This window comes from Nymphalis io, chromosome 15 (assembly GCF_905147045.1).
Source record: "Nymphalis io chromosome 15, ilAglIoxx1.1, whole genome shotgun sequence".
In the NCBI taxonomy this organism is placed as follows: Eukaryota; Metazoa; Arthropoda; class Insecta; order Lepidoptera; family Nymphalidae; genus Nymphalis; species Nymphalis io.
Genome location: NC_065902.1, coordinates 6,365,869 through 6,385,472, shown reverse-complemented (window position 1 = coordinate 6,385,472; position 19,604 = coordinate 6,365,869). Strand labels below are relative to the sequence as shown.

At 29.8% G+C, this 19,604-nt stretch overlaps 4 protein-coding genes across 4 annotated transcripts; 2 read left to right on the top strand and 2 right to left on the bottom strand.

Annotated features, from left to right (window-relative positions):
• The first annotated feature begins 5,053 nt into the window (after positions 1-5,053).
• LOC126774033 (sodium channel protein Nach-like) lies at positions 5,054-12,594 on the top strand. Its single transcript, XM_050495332.1, has 10 exons — positions 5,054-5,319; positions 5,929-6,135; positions 7,043-7,208; positions 8,127-8,275; positions 8,787-8,928; positions 9,416-9,496; positions 9,779-10,031; positions 10,316-10,511; positions 11,539-11,645; positions 12,246-12,594. The coding sequence occupies exons 1-10, from the start codon at positions 5,129-5,131 to the stop codon at positions 12,482-12,484; spliced, it is 1,731 nt and encodes a 576-aa protein (XP_050351289.1). The 5' UTR covers positions 5,054-5,128; the 3' UTR covers positions 12,485-12,594.
• Positions 10,769-11,553, bottom strand: LOC126774030 (acylphosphatase-1-like). The gene has a single exon (XM_050495328.1). It carries the CDS (start codon positions 11,072-11,074, stop codon positions 10,769-10,771), a length of 306 nt encoding a protein of 101 aa, XP_050351285.1. The 5' UTR covers positions 11,075-11,553.
• Positions 12,526-18,014, top strand: LOC126773937 (sodium channel protein Nach). The gene is made up of 8 exons (XM_050495199.1): positions 12,526-12,593; positions 14,731-14,925; positions 15,348-15,501; positions 15,569-15,699; positions 15,948-16,121; positions 16,569-16,833; positions 16,910-17,108; positions 17,809-18,014. The coding sequence occupies exons 1-8, from the start codon at positions 12,526-12,528 to the stop codon at positions 18,012-18,014; spliced, it is 1,392 nt and encodes a 463-aa protein (XP_050351156.1).
• Positions 16,335-19,563, bottom strand: LOC126774008 (uncharacterized). Its single transcript, XM_050495299.1, has 2 exons — positions 19,217-19,563; positions 16,335-19,128 (listed from the first exon to the last, which is right to left on the bottom strand). Exons 1-2 carry the CDS (start codon positions 19,548-19,550, stop codon positions 18,188-18,190), a joined length of 1,275 nt encoding a protein of 424 aa, XP_050351256.1. The 5' UTR covers positions 19,551-19,563; the 3' UTR covers positions 16,335-18,187.
• Between the last annotated feature and the right edge of the window lie 41 nt (positions 19,564-19,604).

Sequence of the window (19,604 nt, the reverse complement as noted above, 5' to 3'; positions counted from 1 at the left end):
GTCAACATCAGGACTGCTAGTGAAAATTTATTAAAAGAACAACAATAATTAACTTGTATTGGATACAGGATTTAGACTTGGGAGTTCATTAACGAATTTTCTGGAAAACTTTTGTACTTAGCGCAATTTTAAAGTCAAATAGTAAATTTATAGCATTTTTTTTCTAAACGTTAGTACTGTGACATATTTCACATTTAACCATCATTTATTACTTTCAAGGTTTTAATGAGTCAGTTCAGTTAACGATCTAGCGACAGATTGTCTTTTGTTTGAGTTATAGTTCCACTATCCAAATAGTATCGTCGATCAAAGTTCAAAGGTAACTGAGAATCATTTCTGATCTATATCTAATATTCTATAAGGATTTTATTTATATTTTTATAAGACAAATCTGGCTATAGTATATACTTTATCATGTTGAATATTGTAGTCCCTTTCACAAGTTATTTTCAGATCTGGTAATTTTGATGATATAGAATTTTACATAATATAGCTAACATTAAAGAATCTGAAAATATATAATAAAAAAACATACCGGCCGTTCGCCATTGTGAAGAAGACTAGTTAACTCTAAAGCGTGCAATAAATGTGGGTTTCGGAGTGCTGGACTCTTCAGGTGAGGTGGTAAGAGTGACTCTGCCTGTCGCACGGCCACTACTGCAGGATGCGGCGGTGGAATACTGTTTACTAAGACCGTGCTAGCAAGAATTAAGAAGATTATTCTGGTCTTCATTATTCTGGAATGCCATAATTTCAAATTATATTTAGTTCTTTCTATATCAAATACTTTGTAGATAAAAGTAAGCAATGAATAACAAATATCTTATCTACCATGTTTTTTTTAACTTTGATGTCTTAATTAGCGCGGTAGGAACGTGATAAATAGCAAGAAGCAATGAGTTTTTTCTGTAATCCAGAAGCAAAGAACTATCCAATTCACATGTAACCTGAATATTTTCGGAGATAAAGAGTTTAGGGGAAAACTCAATTTTTAAAACTATTTATTTTAAAATTATAAAATAATATATATTTAGGACCCTACAACAACAAGCTTTTATTATATTTTATACGGTACCGTTTATTTTCTATTTTATCCTCTAAACATTCCCCATATACAGAAATCATTTGTTTACGTTACCCATACCAAATGACAATTTAATCGGTCAGTAGATTTTGAGGAAATTGGCTGTGACACACGGACAGACAGATAAACAAATGAGTGATCCTATAGGAGTTTCGTTTTTTATGTAACCTCAAGATATATATGACTGCAATAAAATATATAATGTACATAAAGTACATATTGTTGAAATTACATGTATTATGTACAAAATCTAAGTTATTATTGTTAAAAATTACATGAATGTTTCATTTAACATGATATTTATTGTATATAACAATAAAATTATTACATGGTAACATATTTATACAAACTTTTATGATGTACATAACATTTATCTTTTTCAAAATGTTTCTAATACTTTAATCAATTGTCTTGCAACATTTTTTACTTCTATGTTTCAATAATTTTATGCAAAGAAACAATAGTTCAAGGACTTTTCTAAATAAATAGCACCCAGTCTATACTGGTGACAAGAGGCTGGTTTATTTTGCGCTCCGAGAAACGGAATTGCGATTCAACGGGGAAATGGTGCAGTCTTGCTTCTATTCCACGAAGTCACGATTTATACAGTGGCTATTTTTAATTTTGATTTATATATATACTTATTGAAGTTAATGTAAGATATTTTTGTATAAAGAACCATATGAAAAAATTATCTATTGTTTTTTTTTGTATGTTATGTTTATCTTTACCAATTGTAAATCGATTTTCATATTTGCTTTTTATTGAGTTTATTCATTTATAAAAAGGTAATGTCATTTAAATAGAATAAATCGACATTGAATAAGTATTTGTACTCAAATTTTAATTCCTTCATGCAATATCGAAAATAGACTTAATTATTAATTGTCAAAGTAAAAACTACCACCGGTTCAGTAGCGATTCTGCAAGAACTCACTTCATTACTCGCCCGTAAAAAGTTGACTCATGGTGATATTTTGATGCATGTATTCTTGAAATATTATAATTATTATGGTTTTCAGCGGTGAGTTTGTTTTTGTTTGTGTTTGTTCTTACAGAATAGGCATACAGAATAGAAAATAACCTGACCATAGGTCTGTAACCTAAAAAGATCCAGCGAAATACTTTTCTAATTGCTTACAATTTTCAATAGAATAAAGCTCATAGGACTATTAAGCTTATTGTCCACTAGAAAATGAACAGTAAAATTTAATGCTACTTCAAAAATAACAACCTTATTTTTTTAATTACTTAGAAGAAACTTTTATTTGGAGATCCACATAAAATAACATTACTTTTTGCAGCCACTGCGGTGGTTTTGCTGCCATTTGAATCTTATTGCGTTGGTACAATTTATTAAATTAGTTACTTAAGAGATAGTTTGTTATTTTAGACATACAATATGAAACAAAAGTGATCTACCTTTTCAAAAAATTCAAAGTATTAGAAGTATATGCTTTATAAAATATTTTCCGCATAGAATGTATATGTAGATTAAAATGTATTTTGTTTTGTGTGAACGTAAATATTTTGATTTGAACAATGCGTCAAGGTTGAGTTGACCCCATCTTACTTTCAAATTGGTAATGCGTTCATCAGTCGAGAATCATAGTCATGTTACATACACATTAAATTATAAGATAAAATAATTGCAACTTTATTATGTAATAAATATAATGGGTATTTGTTACAATTGCACTGTTTTAAAAAATATAATTTGGAAAATATGTATTTAAAAAATGGAATTGATCTTAACAGTTGTTTAATAAAATACAATTAAATTTTTCTTATGATTATTTAGGAATATCTAATATAATTTTTTATAGCAACAATGTAACGAAAATAACGGAATAATTTATTTTAATTATATAGTGTTAGATATACATAATATAATAATTATTTTAAGTTTATTATTTATTAAAATTTAATTATCCAACTTACATAAAAATTAAAATAAATTATCTCATAAAAATATATGATGTTAAATTTAGTACTTACTTAACAAAAGCAAGTATCCGTTTACACTATCACAGTCAACACTTACACACAAAACTTAAAATTTATAATATAAAAAAAAAAAAATTAAGGCGTGTGATCGGCGCCTGCTTCGCAAATGTCTTTAATAAAGCGAGTGTTGTCGAGTGACTGGTATACCCACCACGATCCATTGCGGTAATCCACAAAGCTTATCGTTAGCTAACTTACGTTTGGAATATTCTTGATCTGCTCAGAAATTACGTATGCCATTGGTACTATTACTAACTTGCAAGCTCAGTTATATTGTGATAAGTTAGGAAATATGTACTTTCCTATAATTCATTTGCCGCTTATAAAAAAAGTCAAACGTGATAAAAAGGAATAAGCAATTGAAAAAAAAGTATTTTAAGGATTGAAAAAATCTATATTAACTTTCTACAGATATTAATTTGACATGATTTTAATTTTGTAGTATTGTTTCATAAACCTGGGCCTTGGCCTACAAGTATTGGTAAATCCGCGAATGCTCCACAATTCTACATGTCTCAGAGAACGTTACTTATGGATCTCAGTTATAATTGCTAACAAATCCTTGAGATATTTTTCTAGTAAAAGGAAATTATTAAAAAAACAAATTTAACGGGTATCTAAAGCCATTAAATAATTAACCAAATATATAATGTTTTGCGTTTTAAAGCTGGAATTCCATTACAATTCGTTCTTTTGGAATTACATTAACACTTATATAAGATTATACGGATATAACCTAATATTTATAGTAATATTTGTGTGCCACATAAAATTGCACCAACTTTTTTATTGAACGAATTGAATGTTTTATTTTTATAAAATCACATGATCATATCATCAATAGTCGATTGACCTAGATCGTAAAAATAAAACTTACATCATTGTTTGATATTATAAAATAAAAAATGATACGTAGGTTTTTAAATTACACGATACGCTTTTACATTGAAGTTCATTCGACTATGGTCAACTAAACGTAATACTTAATTTTTAGAAAATATCTTGATAAAAAACATGCTGCATTATAATCTCGAGAAAGGTTATTATTTATCTACAATTTAACTAAATTCATATATATTCGATTAATAAAATAAATACTTACAGCTTAGGAAGTTACAGATAATAAAAAAAAAAAACAAATATTTCCTCCTTATATTAATTATTATTTAAAATATTAAGATGTAAACATGTGACTATGTAAAATATTCGTTGCGGGTAAAATGGAGATTATATTACGTAAATCGCTCGTGACTGCTTGACTGGCGCCTGTGGAGAAAGGACGCGGACAAGATGGTCGGAACATTAAAGCTGACATCTAATAGACAAAGAGTTTGCTATTATAAAAAGAAATAACTGAAGTATAAATTGTATTACATTGTTGTACAATTTGTTTATGACTCTTAACAAAAGAGTCTTAAAGAGTTAGAAGTCAAGGTAAATAGTGATATTTCTTTGTTATAATTCAAACCATATTAAGAAATAAATTTGAATAACATATTTTAATACATTATGGAATAACTTACTGTTTTGTTATGTATCTAAAACGCATTAAGTGGCTAGAAGGCATCTAAGACAGATTGTTTCACAACATGTTTCGCAATCATTTTGTTGCCGGTCCAATCATGTGATTTGTTTTAACGATTCTTTAGCTAGAATTTGTAGAACGATGTAACATGACGACTTAATATTATTAACGTCATTATCATACTAGTTTAATGTTTGTATTTAATTGTATGCATTTTGACTGTAATAAATAATATAGTATTGACATACATATTTCGAATATTTGTAATAACACGTATAATTATTAGTTGCTATTATAAACAATGTAGTCTTGTTTGTTTTTCAAATCAATAGCTACACAGAACCGATCAATCACAGTATTTAACCTGACATCAAGGTTGGATCTTATCATTTAATAGAATATTTAACAACCACATGTATGTGGCCCGATGAATGTTCAAAACGTCAACTTGAAAATGACACTTTGGGTCAATATATAATCACGCAAAGACTCATTTATTGTTTGAAAAACAAATGGATTCGACTTCCTATAATTCGCCGTATGTGTTATCGTACCGACGTTATTTACGAAAGAAAAATCGGAAACCAACAAAAATTGAGACGTTGAAACAGAGTGTTAAAAATGTTACCAAAGAGTATTGTGCTGAGTCATCCATTTGTGGTCTGAAGCACATAGTTGACGACAATGCGTCATGCTTTGAACGGTATGTTTGTGAAAGTATTTAACCCTTAAACGCCAACAACTTTTCTCACCGATACCATTCACATGCAGCTTATGTAATGCTAATTTAGTTATTACGTATTTTTCTATAAACAATTTATTTTGAATAATTTTTAACTTTAAAATTCATAAGACTAAACAATTATTTTTACATTTATCCCTTATTATCTAAACTACACGCTTATATAAGGTTCTAAATAATATAATAAATAATTACAATTACTCTATATTTAAACAAAATGTTATAGTTTAAAATACCCGCGGGTCCAAAGATTTGTTCTTATGTAAGTAATATAACATATCGGTACTTAAAGGTTAGATTAGCAAGTGAACTTGCTTAGGTGGTTTCTCGCTCAGGCTTGTTTGGCGCAATTACCGATGCTTTCAGTGAAGGCTTAGAGTTACATCATACTAGACTGGCTTGTGTTATATCACAAGTAAGATATAATGGTTTTTAGTAATATACAGGTACTTTATAACATGTATTTCTTGTACATATCAACTTATATATTAGTAGAGTTATGTAATTTTATATTTGTATTTTTACAACGCCAGCTAGGCTTTTACTAACAAGCAAACAATTTGATTACAGGACTATTTGGATAATAACAATGATTAGTGGACTCATCTGTTCTGTGTCGTTAGTATGGATTACATTCATGCGTTACTATCAAGCTCCCTTGGTAACTACACAGATGCCAGAAGGGGTATCTGTTAGTAAAATTATATTCCCAGCTGTCGGTATTTGCACCAATAACAGAATCAGTAAGAGTGCTATTGAGGAACTAGCTCGAAAACTGTGAGACATTTTAAATGAATATTTTTTTAATGTTTACCCATCGTAAACTTTAAATTTGCCTAGCTTCCCGTCCCAATTTTGCAATTTCAAATTTAGTGTTTTATTACATGATTTATTTTGAATGAAATTGTTTGTCGTCACTAACTATCAACTTACATTTGTAACTACTGTCAGAATCCGCTAAGTAAGACTTTTAAAATTTCAACTTTAGGCTATGATATGAATTGTATGAATTTTACACGTACGAAGTCGGGACGAGTAACTGCTGAAATTACCTGAAATTACTAAAAATGAAAATTTAACTTTAAAATGAATGTTATATATTTTTATCAAAACATATAAGCTTTGTTTCAACGTCATTGAAGTAAAATTGTTGTTTCTGATTTGTGATACGATGTCTTTTTTAAAATAAAATGGGTGGCTAATTTATTAAAATAAATATGTGTTGTCTCCATCTTTTCTGTACACATCTTACATAGACAATTTTCACGTATCATCAATAACTTCGATATGGCATCATTAACTTCGAAATTGGCTGGAACGCCAAATTTCTTACTTTAATGTAATATTTTATATCTAATAAAATATATATTCTTTAAACATACTATGTAGCCTATGATCGTCCTATAATAATAAAATAGTTGAAGTTTCACATTAATGATATTTGTTTTTACGTAAATCTAGAAAAAAATTAAACAAAACGTTTTTATTTTATTAATATTATGCTATGTATTTTTCCAAGGAATTTTTACCTATTATATTATGTTTGTCATATCTTTAAGCTTTAAAAATTAAGCAAGAAAGTTTGTATACTCAATAAAGTAAAGCTATTCATTGCGTATGAATAACTTTACTTTATTTGTTAAATAGACTACTTTAATGAATTAAAATATTAAAACTACTTTAGGTTACAAGAGGAACGAAATAAGAATTATACGGAAAAACAAATGCTATCCTTACTACTTGGCCTTGGTTTTTTATATAATCAACAACCTATGAATGAGAAGCTGGTACAGCCGATGAAACTGCATCACGCTTTAGGGGAGTACGATGTTAATGAGCTTATGCGTAATGTGAGTATCCAATTTATTAACACTTTAATGGACATCAAAATTTTGATAAATCTCCACGTAAGCTTTTCTTTTTTAAAAGTGCTTGTTTATAGGCTGTATATGAATTTGTATGTACTTGTATTTGTACGCGTTTCCTTCGTCTAGCATGCTTTGAGAACCTATGATGAAATTGACACTAAACCAATTACATCTAGCTGTTGGGATGGATGAATGCCGCTCCAGTCATGTAATGGATAGGATACGAAATTAGTTCGTCAGAGGAAGAAAGGAAGGAGAAGGAAAGAGATTAGTATGGCATAAACACGTAAAAGGGAGGTATAAGATGAAGACTGTGTTAGGCATGATATATGTAAGTAGGATGTCAATCCTGTCAGAGTATAAGCTCGTAAATTGAGATAAGAGATGAAAAGATGAGAAAAATACATTGTTCTGTCCCCTAAAAAATAGGATAAATACCATGAGGATTGTACTAACATATACAGAGTGAATTATTGAAGTGTGCGTAAATGTTTAAAAGAGTCGATTTTGACGAAAGTTAAAAACTATTAGTTTTGGTGCAAATTAGAAAACATAAACTCGTATATCAATGATGGATTAATGAATAGCTGTTTTTTTCTATTTGCATTTTTTTTTACTTATTAAACTTTCCTAAAAACATATCACGCAGCAGTAAGTTCATTTAATTTTAAATATGCAGAAATGTTCAGTTGTTTCCAATTAACTAGTTTGATATACATCGTGCTAAATCGCTATTAAGTGGAGCGGTATTTTATTTTAAACATGTTAGTAATTAATTATTTGTTTATGTTTTCTTTTATGTTTCATTGTACAATAAAATAGTTGGTATATATGTATAGTATAACGAACGGTGTGTATAATTCATATTGTGTAATTTATTTTTCATAACGTTTCAATTAGTTGACACCCAGATGTGAAGACTTGTTGTTGAGATGTGCTTGGAACGAAATACCCATGAACTGCTCCGACCTATTTGATTTTCGTTTGACAATGAATGGTTATTGTTGTACTTTTAACTACTTGCGACAGTCTGACATTACATTTGAGGAGTAAGTTTATAAATTGTTCTTTTATTTTACAGGAATATTGCTTTCTTTTTTCATTTATAAGAACAAAAATGGGATAGGAAGTATTTAAGTGTACAGTATATTATTGTTATTGTTAGTCTTTTGCGGTATTTATTCCACTTTCCTCTATTTACGTAATAATTGTCACATAGTTATCTGGCAAACACCCTACACACACGTAACTTTGCCTAATCAAAGATATTAGGATAAAACCATAGACAATTTAATACTTTTTAAATATTTTGACATATTTCTGACACAAAGAATGTAAATTGTTAATAAAATGCCACCTAAACTAATCACGCTTGCTCTTAACCAAACTTGCACATTAGGTCAAAACGAAAAAAAAACTTAGTAAATAAGTATGTACATTTCGTGAATTTTTTTTTTACATTTTTCTCAAGTGACTGCTATGTATTATTTAATTAGCACCAATATGATTTAATATAAACTTAAATTGCATATAATGTCACGAATGTAATTATGCTTTTAGCAAAGATAGCGGAGCACGCAGTATTGATATGTATAAATACGGAAACAAGTCCAATTTTGATTTTGGTCAAGGATTGAAGGCATTAATTAAGTTGAATACAACCGATGATTTTTACTACAATATGCCTTTACAAGGAGCCCAGGTATAAAAACTCCAAAAAGAAAGTAGGGTATCAATTCGATTTAAAAAAAAAATGTTTTTTATCTCAACTCAGAACTCCGTTTTTATAAATTTGGACGATTTGAATTTTTTTTATTTAAAAGGATATAACCCCTCAAATATTAAAGGCACTTTTATATAGACATATAGTGACTTTCCTATTTTCACCAATAAGTCAAGAATTTGCATACAGAAAATATCGTTTGGTGAAGTGGAACTGATGACGAAAAAAAAACTTTTTAGTGCATTTGTTTATAAAGTCGGTTTTTGTCTCATCACATTTCTTATTGAATATAATATTACATTGTTATAATTAAAAATCAGTTTGTAAAGAGTTTCGTCAGTGTCAATAAAAATTTTAAAAGACGTTTTCTTTAGCGACTTTCGGTTATTTTGGAAATTGTTTAAGAACCAATAATACCTTACAAAGACCTTACTTTATCTAAAACATTGTTTGTTTTTCTTCTTAGTTACAGTTCTCAGACGCCTACGATTTCCCTGATGCACCTAGTGGTAGTTTCGCAATGCAAATTGTGAACCCAAGTGTCGAGGTAAATATAAAAGATTTAATGATGAAAAATGTTAATTATAGAATTGGTATAGCATTTATGTATAGCGTTGTATTGGAAATTCAAATAATCAATATTTCTGAATTTTATGTATTAAATGCAAAACTGATTTCATTTGAATTTGCTAGGTACTTGTTCGGAACTGAAACTGCGATTTACGTGTGATTCATGACTATCTTGATTCTTTAATTTCTTGATTATATTGTATTAATTTCAATTAGTGCGTGCAATGATATTCCATACGAGTATTATTTATATGTTTAGATGGTAGTTTTGGTCACGGCAAGTTTCACGGAGGCATCTCGAGATATCCAACACGTGCCGACTAAGCTAAGACGATGTTTGTTCTACGATGAGTCCTCGTATTTGCCATTCTACACACATAGTGATTGTTTGCTAAAATGCAGAATGCTATTTTTATTAGCTAAATGTAAATGTACTCCGTTCAACATGCCCAAAATGGTCAATAATAGAACGTGTGATATGAGAGACATACCCTGTTTGAAGGTATATAATGGTAAGGTAATTTATAATTTTTAATATGACATAGCTTTCACGTTACATAACAATATTCGCCAATGTCACTTTATAATTATGATATTATTTGGCCGTCAAAATATTGCAAGGTGTAATTTATATATTCTATAAGACTGTTTCCTTGTCCTACACTTAACTCTTTCAAATCGAAGCGTGAGCGTCTAATGGAAATTGAAATTGCAAGTTACAAATTTAATATACCAGGTAGTTCCAATTACAAAATGAAAACATTGAATTTTATATTTATGTTATATTTATTTTTAGCTCAATCGACAACGGTGAGACCTGACGTTGACATGATTCCGCCAGAGTTAGAGCTGGATATGGTCGGAGGTGGCATCAATTGCCCCATGTGTTATCCTAGTTGCTCGAAAACCGCTTATAGTTATGATTTTATGAATACAAAAATTTGGCCGGACTATTTAAACACCGTTCCAGATAATGATAGAATTGATTGGTTGTAAGTTTTTTTTAAACATTTAGATTGTTGTTGAAAAAAATCTGCGTGCGACATTTAACATAATTAATTAATAAAATGTTTACCTATCTTTTTATCTTTTAGGTTATATAAGTTTAAGGGGCTTTTTAAGGTTAAAGTAAATTATTTTAATGAAATTAGGCAGCTCAATTAAATAATATTTCTTGATAATTGAAATAAAACAAATGTACATTTTACAAAATTTTAATACGAAATTAAGATATTTTATAAATAAAATCCTATCGTCTTATTTCAAAAGTTCTGAAAGCACAACTATTAATCGAACCCTCATTTCTAAAATCAGCTTTCTCTATTTTCGATTTGGGACTACCAATTTTCTGGAGCCATAGCTTCATATCTTGTATTGCACCTTGTGGACCTTGCAGTTGGCCAATGACAGTGCCTTGAGCAGTGTTCATGACCCATCCTTTAAGACCAAGATCTATTGCTTTTTTCTGTGTATATTTTCGGAAATATACACCTTGTACTTTTCCAAATATTTCAAAGTCAGTTGTTGATAAGCCAGCTTTCTTATTAAATTCCATTTTGAGATATTTTGTAAAATTCTTGTATAAAATATCAAAGAATCAACTTACGTCAAATTTTGACACTATGTAACCCTTGTTTATATCCGTTGCTCTGGAAACACATTTATCGTCAATAACAAGTGAAAAACACAATTGTGCCTGTAATTGTAAGCAAGTAGTGGATTTAAGATCTACTTTCATTTTGTACATATTTATAGCTTATATTGGGGACCCTTCTCTTGTGAAGGACCCGGGGTTGTAGCCCGGTTATCTTTCCTTATATCCGGCCCTGACGCTTCGAATTATTATTAGCTACTGGTTAGCGCTACAAAGATTTATTATATAAATTTTATATTATCCTGTTATAAAACGATGTTCGCTATTTGGCCGAATACAACAAATTTTGTAGAATATTCATTGCAAATCTAATACGCATATTACTATGTAGTATTTTATGAAACTATATGAGTTTTTTGTTGCAGACGAGGTGCGAATTTTACAGGAACGTCGATGGTTCACGTTAAGTACGCGCGGGAAGTTGCCGACTGTTATGGGCAGAATGTTATCATGAAATGGTTTGATTTAATAAGTTAGTGTCTATCTCTGATTTTTGGTCATTTATTTTTTTTAAATATAAAGAAACTTATAGTATTCATACAGATTTTATCATATATAGCCAATCATTATTGATTTCAATATGTGTAAAAAAAATAAGCAGACTTGTGGGCAACGAAGGAAAATATCGTGAGAAAAAACTGCAAATGACTTTCTACCATATACGAGTATGTATGGTGTATATAATTTACGTGGTGGTAGGGTTCTATTCCAACCCATCTGGGTAGGCATCAGCCACTTAACATATATTCAAGCGCCAAGCAGCAATACTTAGTATTGTTGTGTTCCGATTTGAAGTTTATGACAGTATAACTAAAAAGTTTGGTGTCGCATTAGTGAGGTAAGGGATGGTTAATATTTCTTACAATGCCATTGTCTTTAGGAGGTGGCCCAACATATTCTACATAATACAATAATAAAAAAAAATATCCATCAGTCAGAGATCAGAACACTCAGAACAGGGACCTTACACATGGGATACTATGGGAGCTATTACTGAATTTGTTATATGCTTATCAATTTGTCAATATATATTATCTTATTTATTTAAATAATAGTGTTTGTTTAACGACAGGTAATATCGGATCGACTTGTGGATTTGTAACTGGATTTAGTTTCGTATCGGTAATCGAGTTTATCTATTTCTATACCGTTAAGTTATATCGTGAAATCAGTAATCGTCATCGTCAAGAAAAACGTATCACCAGTGAAACGTCAACGGTAAACAATTTCGAACCAATCAGTCGATACAGGCCTATTTACTGGAATGAGCTTGGTGGATCAACTCAATGGAAACGAGGAACTCCTTACTAGAATACGCATTGTGTAATTATTGTGTATACGAAAATACCCCAATGGCTTACGGGCCGTCTACCGACGTAAAAATCGCTGTTTCGATCTTGACCCTCACACTTAACACAAGGTTTGCGCTTAATTAGAAGACAAAATAGTAATATTAATAATTTCTATAAAAATACGGCCATTGCTAAAACCTTTTGGTTATATTAACAGAAAATTATGAACAAGATGTTAACAGTTCTTCTAATATGTACGTTTAAATAACAAGTCACCATAATTATGTAAAGTGGAATTAGATAAATAAACATGTAATAATATTTACGGTGTTATAATTTATTATTGCTTCTCTTGTTATCCGGCATTGGACTGTGCAGTTATGAAAATATTTACTCGATAAATTGGTTGGAATTTTTAACAGCTCGTCTTAGTGTGGACTACCCACCCACACATATTGTAACACCATGCAGAAATACACTACAATAAGTATTTTAATATGTGTGTGTGCGTGCTTGCGTGCGTGCGTGTGTTGACGATATAAAGGATGGTTAATAATAATTGCATAGGATTATAAAACACAAATTAAACATGAAAATTAAGTGATGCTTCCATGGTACATGAATTCGGAATCATCGTTTAAAATTCTCGTGTTCTAACTACTTAGCCACACTAAGCTTTACACATAATATAATAAAGAATATTGAGATTTTTTTTTTAATTTTCTGTTACAAATACAATTAGTCCAATATTTAATGGTTGAATTTGAACAATTTTTAATTTTATAATTTTTTATTTTAATAAATCGTGACCGAGAAGTTTTTCTCTAAATTAATTTGGACAAAAAAAAATCCTTTTCTATAAAATTAAAAAAAAAACTGTATCAATTATGTCATACATATAGTGTACACGCTAGTCTCATAAATAATAAATCACATAATTGCCCCCGAAGCACACCTTTCATACAAATTCTGATACGATCTACAAATTAGAAGCACAATAGCATTTTTGTTTGGGTAATTTTAGATAGGCTGTTTTATATCAGATATGAATTATGTTATTGTGGATGAATTATAGTTTGTAAAAGCTGGTCATGTACGATACAGAATCACACGGTGAGAATTCCGCACATTTAATAGGGGATGATTTTTTAATTGAACCGAGCTGCGCAGAAATGATCGAATTCAAAGAAACACTAATGACACTAATTCGAAAGATTTTAAGATTTTAACGTCTTCCCGCCGAGTCCGTCTGTATGTCTGAACGCGTTAAACTCAAAAACTACCAAACTGATTTTTTATACGGTTTGTATATTCGTAAGATTTTGCGAAAATTTGTTTATATATGATGAGGATTATTGAAGATGTCAGGAAAAATCATGACGACTGGTACCTTTACTGGTGTACGTCACCTAAACCAATAGAGTTATCTGTATATGTTATTATATAAATGTTATAGGTATATCCTTATTCTACCCGTGCAAAGCCAGGACGGATAGCTAGTATTGAATAAGAATATTTTATTTAAAAAGACGGAAGTCATTCTACCTTCTAACAATTAGACTATTGCGGTTACTGAGATAGTTAATTGTGTTTTGCAGTTAAAATAATTATTATACCGACACACAGAACTTTCAATTTAGCGTATCTTCTTACTGTGGAGATCACGGCACCCTAAAAATACACTAGCTTGTGATAATGACAATTTTTTCAATAGTTGTTGCGTAAATATTAGTGATCGATGTTAAGTCGCTTGAATAATAATCAGCTTGATATATTGATATTGAGCTTGAGATGGATAACGAACGTATTAAAACATATTTCCAAATATGGTGGCAAGGAATCAAAAGTTTGCCAGAAACTACATCGATCCATGGATTCCGATTTATTGCGGATTTAAAAAGACATTGGATTGAAAGGTTAATTATTTATTTTGTTTTACATTTGCTGGGAAATTATAATGTTATATATTGTCTATATTTAATACGCATTTATTCTCTCTTACTCTAGGATAGATTACACAAAATTGTTCATGTAATAATAATATAATTATATTGTGTAATTGAGTTTTATGATTTTTTTGGCGAATTATATTAATTTTAATTTGGAAGGGATTATAATGATTAGTTATAAATATGATGCAACACCAAGTAGAAAGAAAGTAGATATTTTCAAAGATTTAGATATGTGATAGATCGATTCTGTGTTTTAGAAATATAGGTATGACGCTTGTACGTACTATGTAAAATGTTTTCTTTTTCAATTTAGAATATTTTGGTTAATATTCGTTATTCTCTCCTGGTATGGTTCGTCGCTTTTAATTGCGGCTCAGTATGATGCCTTTCGTAATAATCCAATATCTTTCGTCGTGGAGACAACATACAAAGATTGGAATACACAGTTCCCATCGATTGCTGTATGTGAAACCGAAAATTCAGGGCGCATAGAAAATGTCTCTGACAGGTAAAAATAATATAAAATAAATCAGTAGGGACACATTCAACAGCTCCATATTTATTTCTTTACGTTATACGATAGCAAGTATAACTGACTTGTTAAAAGACGACGTGTTAACCAAAGTGGTAAACCGTGAGGGTTCCAACCTTGGGCAAGCACCACTTAATTATTTTCTATTTCCTGTGTTTAAATTATTTTAAACGGTGAAGGAATACATCGTTAGGATGATTGCATGTGTTGTGATGAAAATCAGCCGCATTTATTTCCACTTTAAAATTTTCTCCTCAAATACAGCTGCAGCTGTAGGACATTTACAGACATTTAGATTTATTATATATTATTATCCTCTTATATTTTACTTTATTTTATTATCTTTGAAAATAATCAAATTACAGTTTAAGTCTAAGTAAGAAAGATTTATATTCCAGCTTATGGGGTTCAGATCATGATTTCGAACTGGAAGAAGTTTTAATGGAAATTGCATATTTTAAAGGTATAACATATTACGTGTCTAAATCATGCGGAAATGACAATCCTTATCCAGAATGTTTTACATCGAAACTAAACTATTTTGCAAATTTGGTAAGACAGTATTTTAAAATTACTTGGAATTTTGACAGTGAATTCATTGTTTTGATTATTAATTTAGGTGCGGTCTTCATGCAAAAGTATGGTGTCAAATTGTTCATGGAATGGGAAGCCTTTTGACTGTTGCACTTACTTTAGACCTTTGGAAACAGAGCTAGGCATATGCTACGTTATAAATAGTATTCAAGGAAGGTATTTATATGTTACCGTTTTCGGTTATAAATATAAAATTTTATATATTTTAATAAAAATTAGCCCACATTGGAATCACAACATCGACTTTAAAAAAATTCTAAGCAATAGTTTAATGAAGAGATGAACACAGACAGTTATAATTTTCAAAGCAATTATTTTCGTTTCTAGTACGTAATGAATGATAAATCCATCTAAAAACAAATAAAGTTTGTTTTTGTTTTATTAGTTACAATTTGCATTTTCAGAGGTAATCATTTGCCTAAACTGGAAATGATTAGCAACAGAACAACAGGACCTGGAATGATTAAGTTTGACGTGAGCTTACCGGTAAAGGTGTTTGTGTTGAACGAAGAAGAAGTACCAACGTTGACATCTCATGAATCTGATGTCATATCCGTTAGTTTAGAGTTAAATTACAGGTATATATGTATTATTAATCACAGTCGTATTTTCTTTTGATATCGTTAGATAATTATTATAGACAATAAAATAATTATTTATTAATTCATGAAAGTTAGTCCATATTGTGTTTAGCAATTAGTAAGCCGATATATTCAGTACGCTTTAGAATAAAACACATATAATCGTATAAATATAATTTGATGTTTTAAATGATAATTAATTAAATAAAACAATATAATAAATATTTATAACGGAAACTATAAACAATTACAGTTACATGATATTTTATCTTAGACATTATTATTAATACAAATATAACCTTCTATTGACCCCCAAACTTAGCGACAAGCCAATCAAGGTATACCTTGGAAAACAAAAAATAGTAACTGATAAGTTATTACAATATAATATATAATGACTTAAAAGTTTACCATGTGACTCTCAAATTGTAACAATGTTTTTAGACGTCAAATAACATTAAGAAATATTGAAAACGATGTTGATGCTAGGGTGATTGTGCCCGAGAAAAGGAAATGCAGATATACGGACGAAAACATTCTTCATGTATATCCTTATTACTCATACACAGCGTGCACAGTACAGTGTCGAAAGGTTGCCCAATTAAACCTTTGCAATTGCACAAATTTCTTCATGCCTAATACGAAAGAGTCAGATAAATGTAACAAAAGTGGAATTATATGTCTCCATGACAATCTACAATTGCTATCTGTAAGTTTTTTAGTATTTTGGCATGGCATTTACTTAAACACATTTTTATAAAGGTATATAATGTTACTTATTGCAGGTTCTAAAAGCGCGTTGGTCACCGCGGCCAGGATTACATTGTGATTGTTTGCCATCTTGTACTGAAGCTGAAATATCTATAGTTAAGGATTTTAAAATACCGAACAATCGAAGTGTTTCTACTATCCAGATAGAGCTTTCGACGTTACCAAGCGAGAGATACAGACGAAATGTTGTTCGAGGTGTGCTGGATTTGGTCGGTAAGATGGTTAATTAAAAAAATATACTAACGAGATTTACACACATTTTATATGCCTATATAAGTACATCATTACATATTATAAAACAAAATCTATATGACGCGTCTGTCTGTTTGAACGCGATAAACTAAAAATTAGGTTCCTCATACGGTTTTGCCATTGGACTTAGTGCTTCATGAAGAAGGTTTAGTGAAAGTGAAGGTGTATTTATACATTAAGGTTTGCGTAAATGAGTAAAGAAAATTGCCTCGTGAACCGCAATAGTGCGAAAAATTTGATTTTTCAGCACCATAACAATAAAATAATAAAATAAAAATATTTATTCAATTTTCATGTCTAAATTTAAATTTACTATATATTAGAAAGATATTTAAACGTAGTATACGACTTTCCATTGAACTTTTTGATACATAAGGAGAAAAATTACCCTTTCATGAACTAGTTCAGCATTAATAAAAGTTACACGATTAATTTCCTGTGTTGTTGTTATTTTTACTTCTGTTTTTAATCATTTGATATTCTCTCGAGTACAAATTATAATCATTGAATGATGGCAAGATTGCCATACCACTCTGCTAAATGATATTTTAAACAATAAAAATAGATCAGACCTAGAAATCAAATTAATATTTTTATTAAGTCGTATTCTACATGTATGACATTGTTTCATACAAATAATTAACTTAATTTATTTATCTAGTGTCAACAGGAGGAACTGGCGGATTATTTCTCGGCGCAAGCCTATTGAGTTTCGTAGAGTTGTTATATATTCTGCTTTTAAGACCATTCTGCGATATGTACACTCAGCGAAACGATGATCGATGGCATAGAAAGTATGGGAACCGACGTATTGAAGACAACCAATTTAAACGAAAGAATATTAAAGTTGCATTTAATAACCAGTAGAAGAATGACACCACTAATAATAATATAATACATCCTAAAAATAAAGAAAATTCGGCTTAAAGAAAATTTTATGTTTAAAGATTGAATCAAAAAACTATGGAAGTAGAAAGTAAAAAGGTATTAAAAATCTATAACCAGTATAACTATTCTACAGAATTTACTACAGTATTATATTAAAGACAGTATTGTTGTACAATTTCTTCTAATATATTTAAGACTTTGTTTTTGTAATCACTATTTTCTAATATCATGTTTTTGATAAATGACGCTTTATCTTTTGTCATTATATGTTTAAAGTTTGTAGTATTGCAGAAAATTTTCGTATTGAGTTCATCGTCAATCCAGAACTGTGGTACAAGACAGGCACTTACCACAAGTGCCCACAATTTCTGTTCATCACAAGATTTGAGAAAATTGTCATAAGAAAAAACATCTTGAATGGGTATACCATTGCTACTTAAAATATTCTTCATGACATTATAATAATGATTTAAGAATGTTGCAATATTCTCTTTTCGGAAATTAGGTTCCAAATTACAGTAAAGGAGCAACATTACATCGCCAGCTGGCGGTTGACACCTAACTGCTTGGAAATCGACAAGTAAACAATCATCGGGTACCGTTTTCACACCTTTCTTTAAGTATCTAAATAAAATATTATTGTTCCATAGGTCGCGATGGCAAATTACATTTCTATATTTTAATGAGTAATCAGAAAGCCGGAGTGCTGTTTTCCAAACATCGTTCCAACGCTTTTCTATTAAATTTAGAACTTTCTTATCTTTGCTATATTTCGAAAAATATTTAACAGCTTCTAATGCGCCATTCATACATTGTATAAACCATGGGTCTGATTCTTGGTAACCACCTTTGTTAAGATAATTCTCGTGGTCATCGTTTATGTTATACGGTTTTCCTAAGAGTAGACATCGTTTCTCTTCGTAAATTATGGAAGCCGCATGAAATCTCGCTAATGCTTCCAAAGCGAGCAAGGTGTGTTCTCTGTCAAATGTTCTAAATTTATTTAGCGTTTTATATTGAAGACTATTCAAATCCTCAAAAATCATTGCATCTTTCAATGATAGAATTAGTTTGGGACTCCATGTATTTATATCTACAATTTTGAAAAAAAATACGATGTTAGTTGATGCTTTTTTAAAATGATGTTATAATGCAATGCAAAAAACAAAGATCTTACTTACCAGGTGTGTTTAATTTGCTCTTAATTAATGTGTAAAAATTTATTTCCTTTTCAAACAGCTTCATTTCATTGACCATATCCGCTTTTGCTGAATTCGATTTAGATACTGCTTTTATAAAAAAACAGAGCGATTTAATTGTATTGTCACTTGTAATAACTTGTATTTGAAGTTTCCAATAATCTGCTAAAAATCCAAGCATTTTATCACTGGCCTTGAATACGATGTAATTTTTTAGAATTACATCTTCATTAACGCTGTTTTCGATAACTTTTTTTATCACTTCGTCTGTTATAAAATCACACGTGGTAACAATAGATTCATTTTCATTATTCATTTTTCCGAATTATTATATATCGCACTCCGATTATCTTAATTTGAATTCTGTGTC

Excerpts from the sequence above, each read along its gene's own strand:
- LOC126774033 (XM_050495332.1), top strand. The coding sequence starts at position 5,129 with ATGGATTCGACTTCCTATAATTCGCCGTATGTGTTATCGTACCGACGT. Across the intron at positions 5,320-5,928 it reads AATGCGTCATGCTTTGAACG|GACTATTTGGATAATAACAA; the intron begins GTATGTTTGTGA and ends ATTTGATTACAG. Across the intron at positions 11,646-12,245 it reads GAAATGGTTTGATTTAATAA|GTAATATCGGATCGACTTGT; the intron begins GTTAGTGTCTAT and ends GTTTAACGACAG.
- LOC126774030 (XM_050495328.1), bottom strand. The coding sequence starts at position 11,074 with ATGGAATTTAATAAGAAAGCTGGCTTATCAACAACTGACTTTGAAATA.
- LOC126773937 (XM_050495199.1), top strand. The coding sequence starts at position 12,526 with ATGGCTTACGGGCCGTCTACCGACGTAAAAATCGCTGTTTCGATCTTG. Across the intron at positions 15,502-15,568 it reads TAAACTATTTTGCAAATTTG|GTGCGGTCTTCATGCAAAAG; the intron begins GTAAGACAGTAT and ends TTATTAATTTAG. Across the intron at positions 17,109-17,808 it reads AGGTGTGCTGGATTTGGTCG|TGTCAACAGGAGGAACTGGC; the intron begins GTAAGATGGTTA and ends TTATTTATCTAG.
- LOC126774008 (XM_050495299.1), bottom strand. The coding sequence starts at position 19,550 with ATGAATAATGAAAATGAATCTATTGTTACCACGTGTGATTTTATAACA. Across the intron at positions 19,129-19,216 it reads GAGCAAATTAAACACACCTG|ATATAAATACATGGAGTCCC; the intron begins GTAAGTAAGATC and ends TCAAAATTGTAG.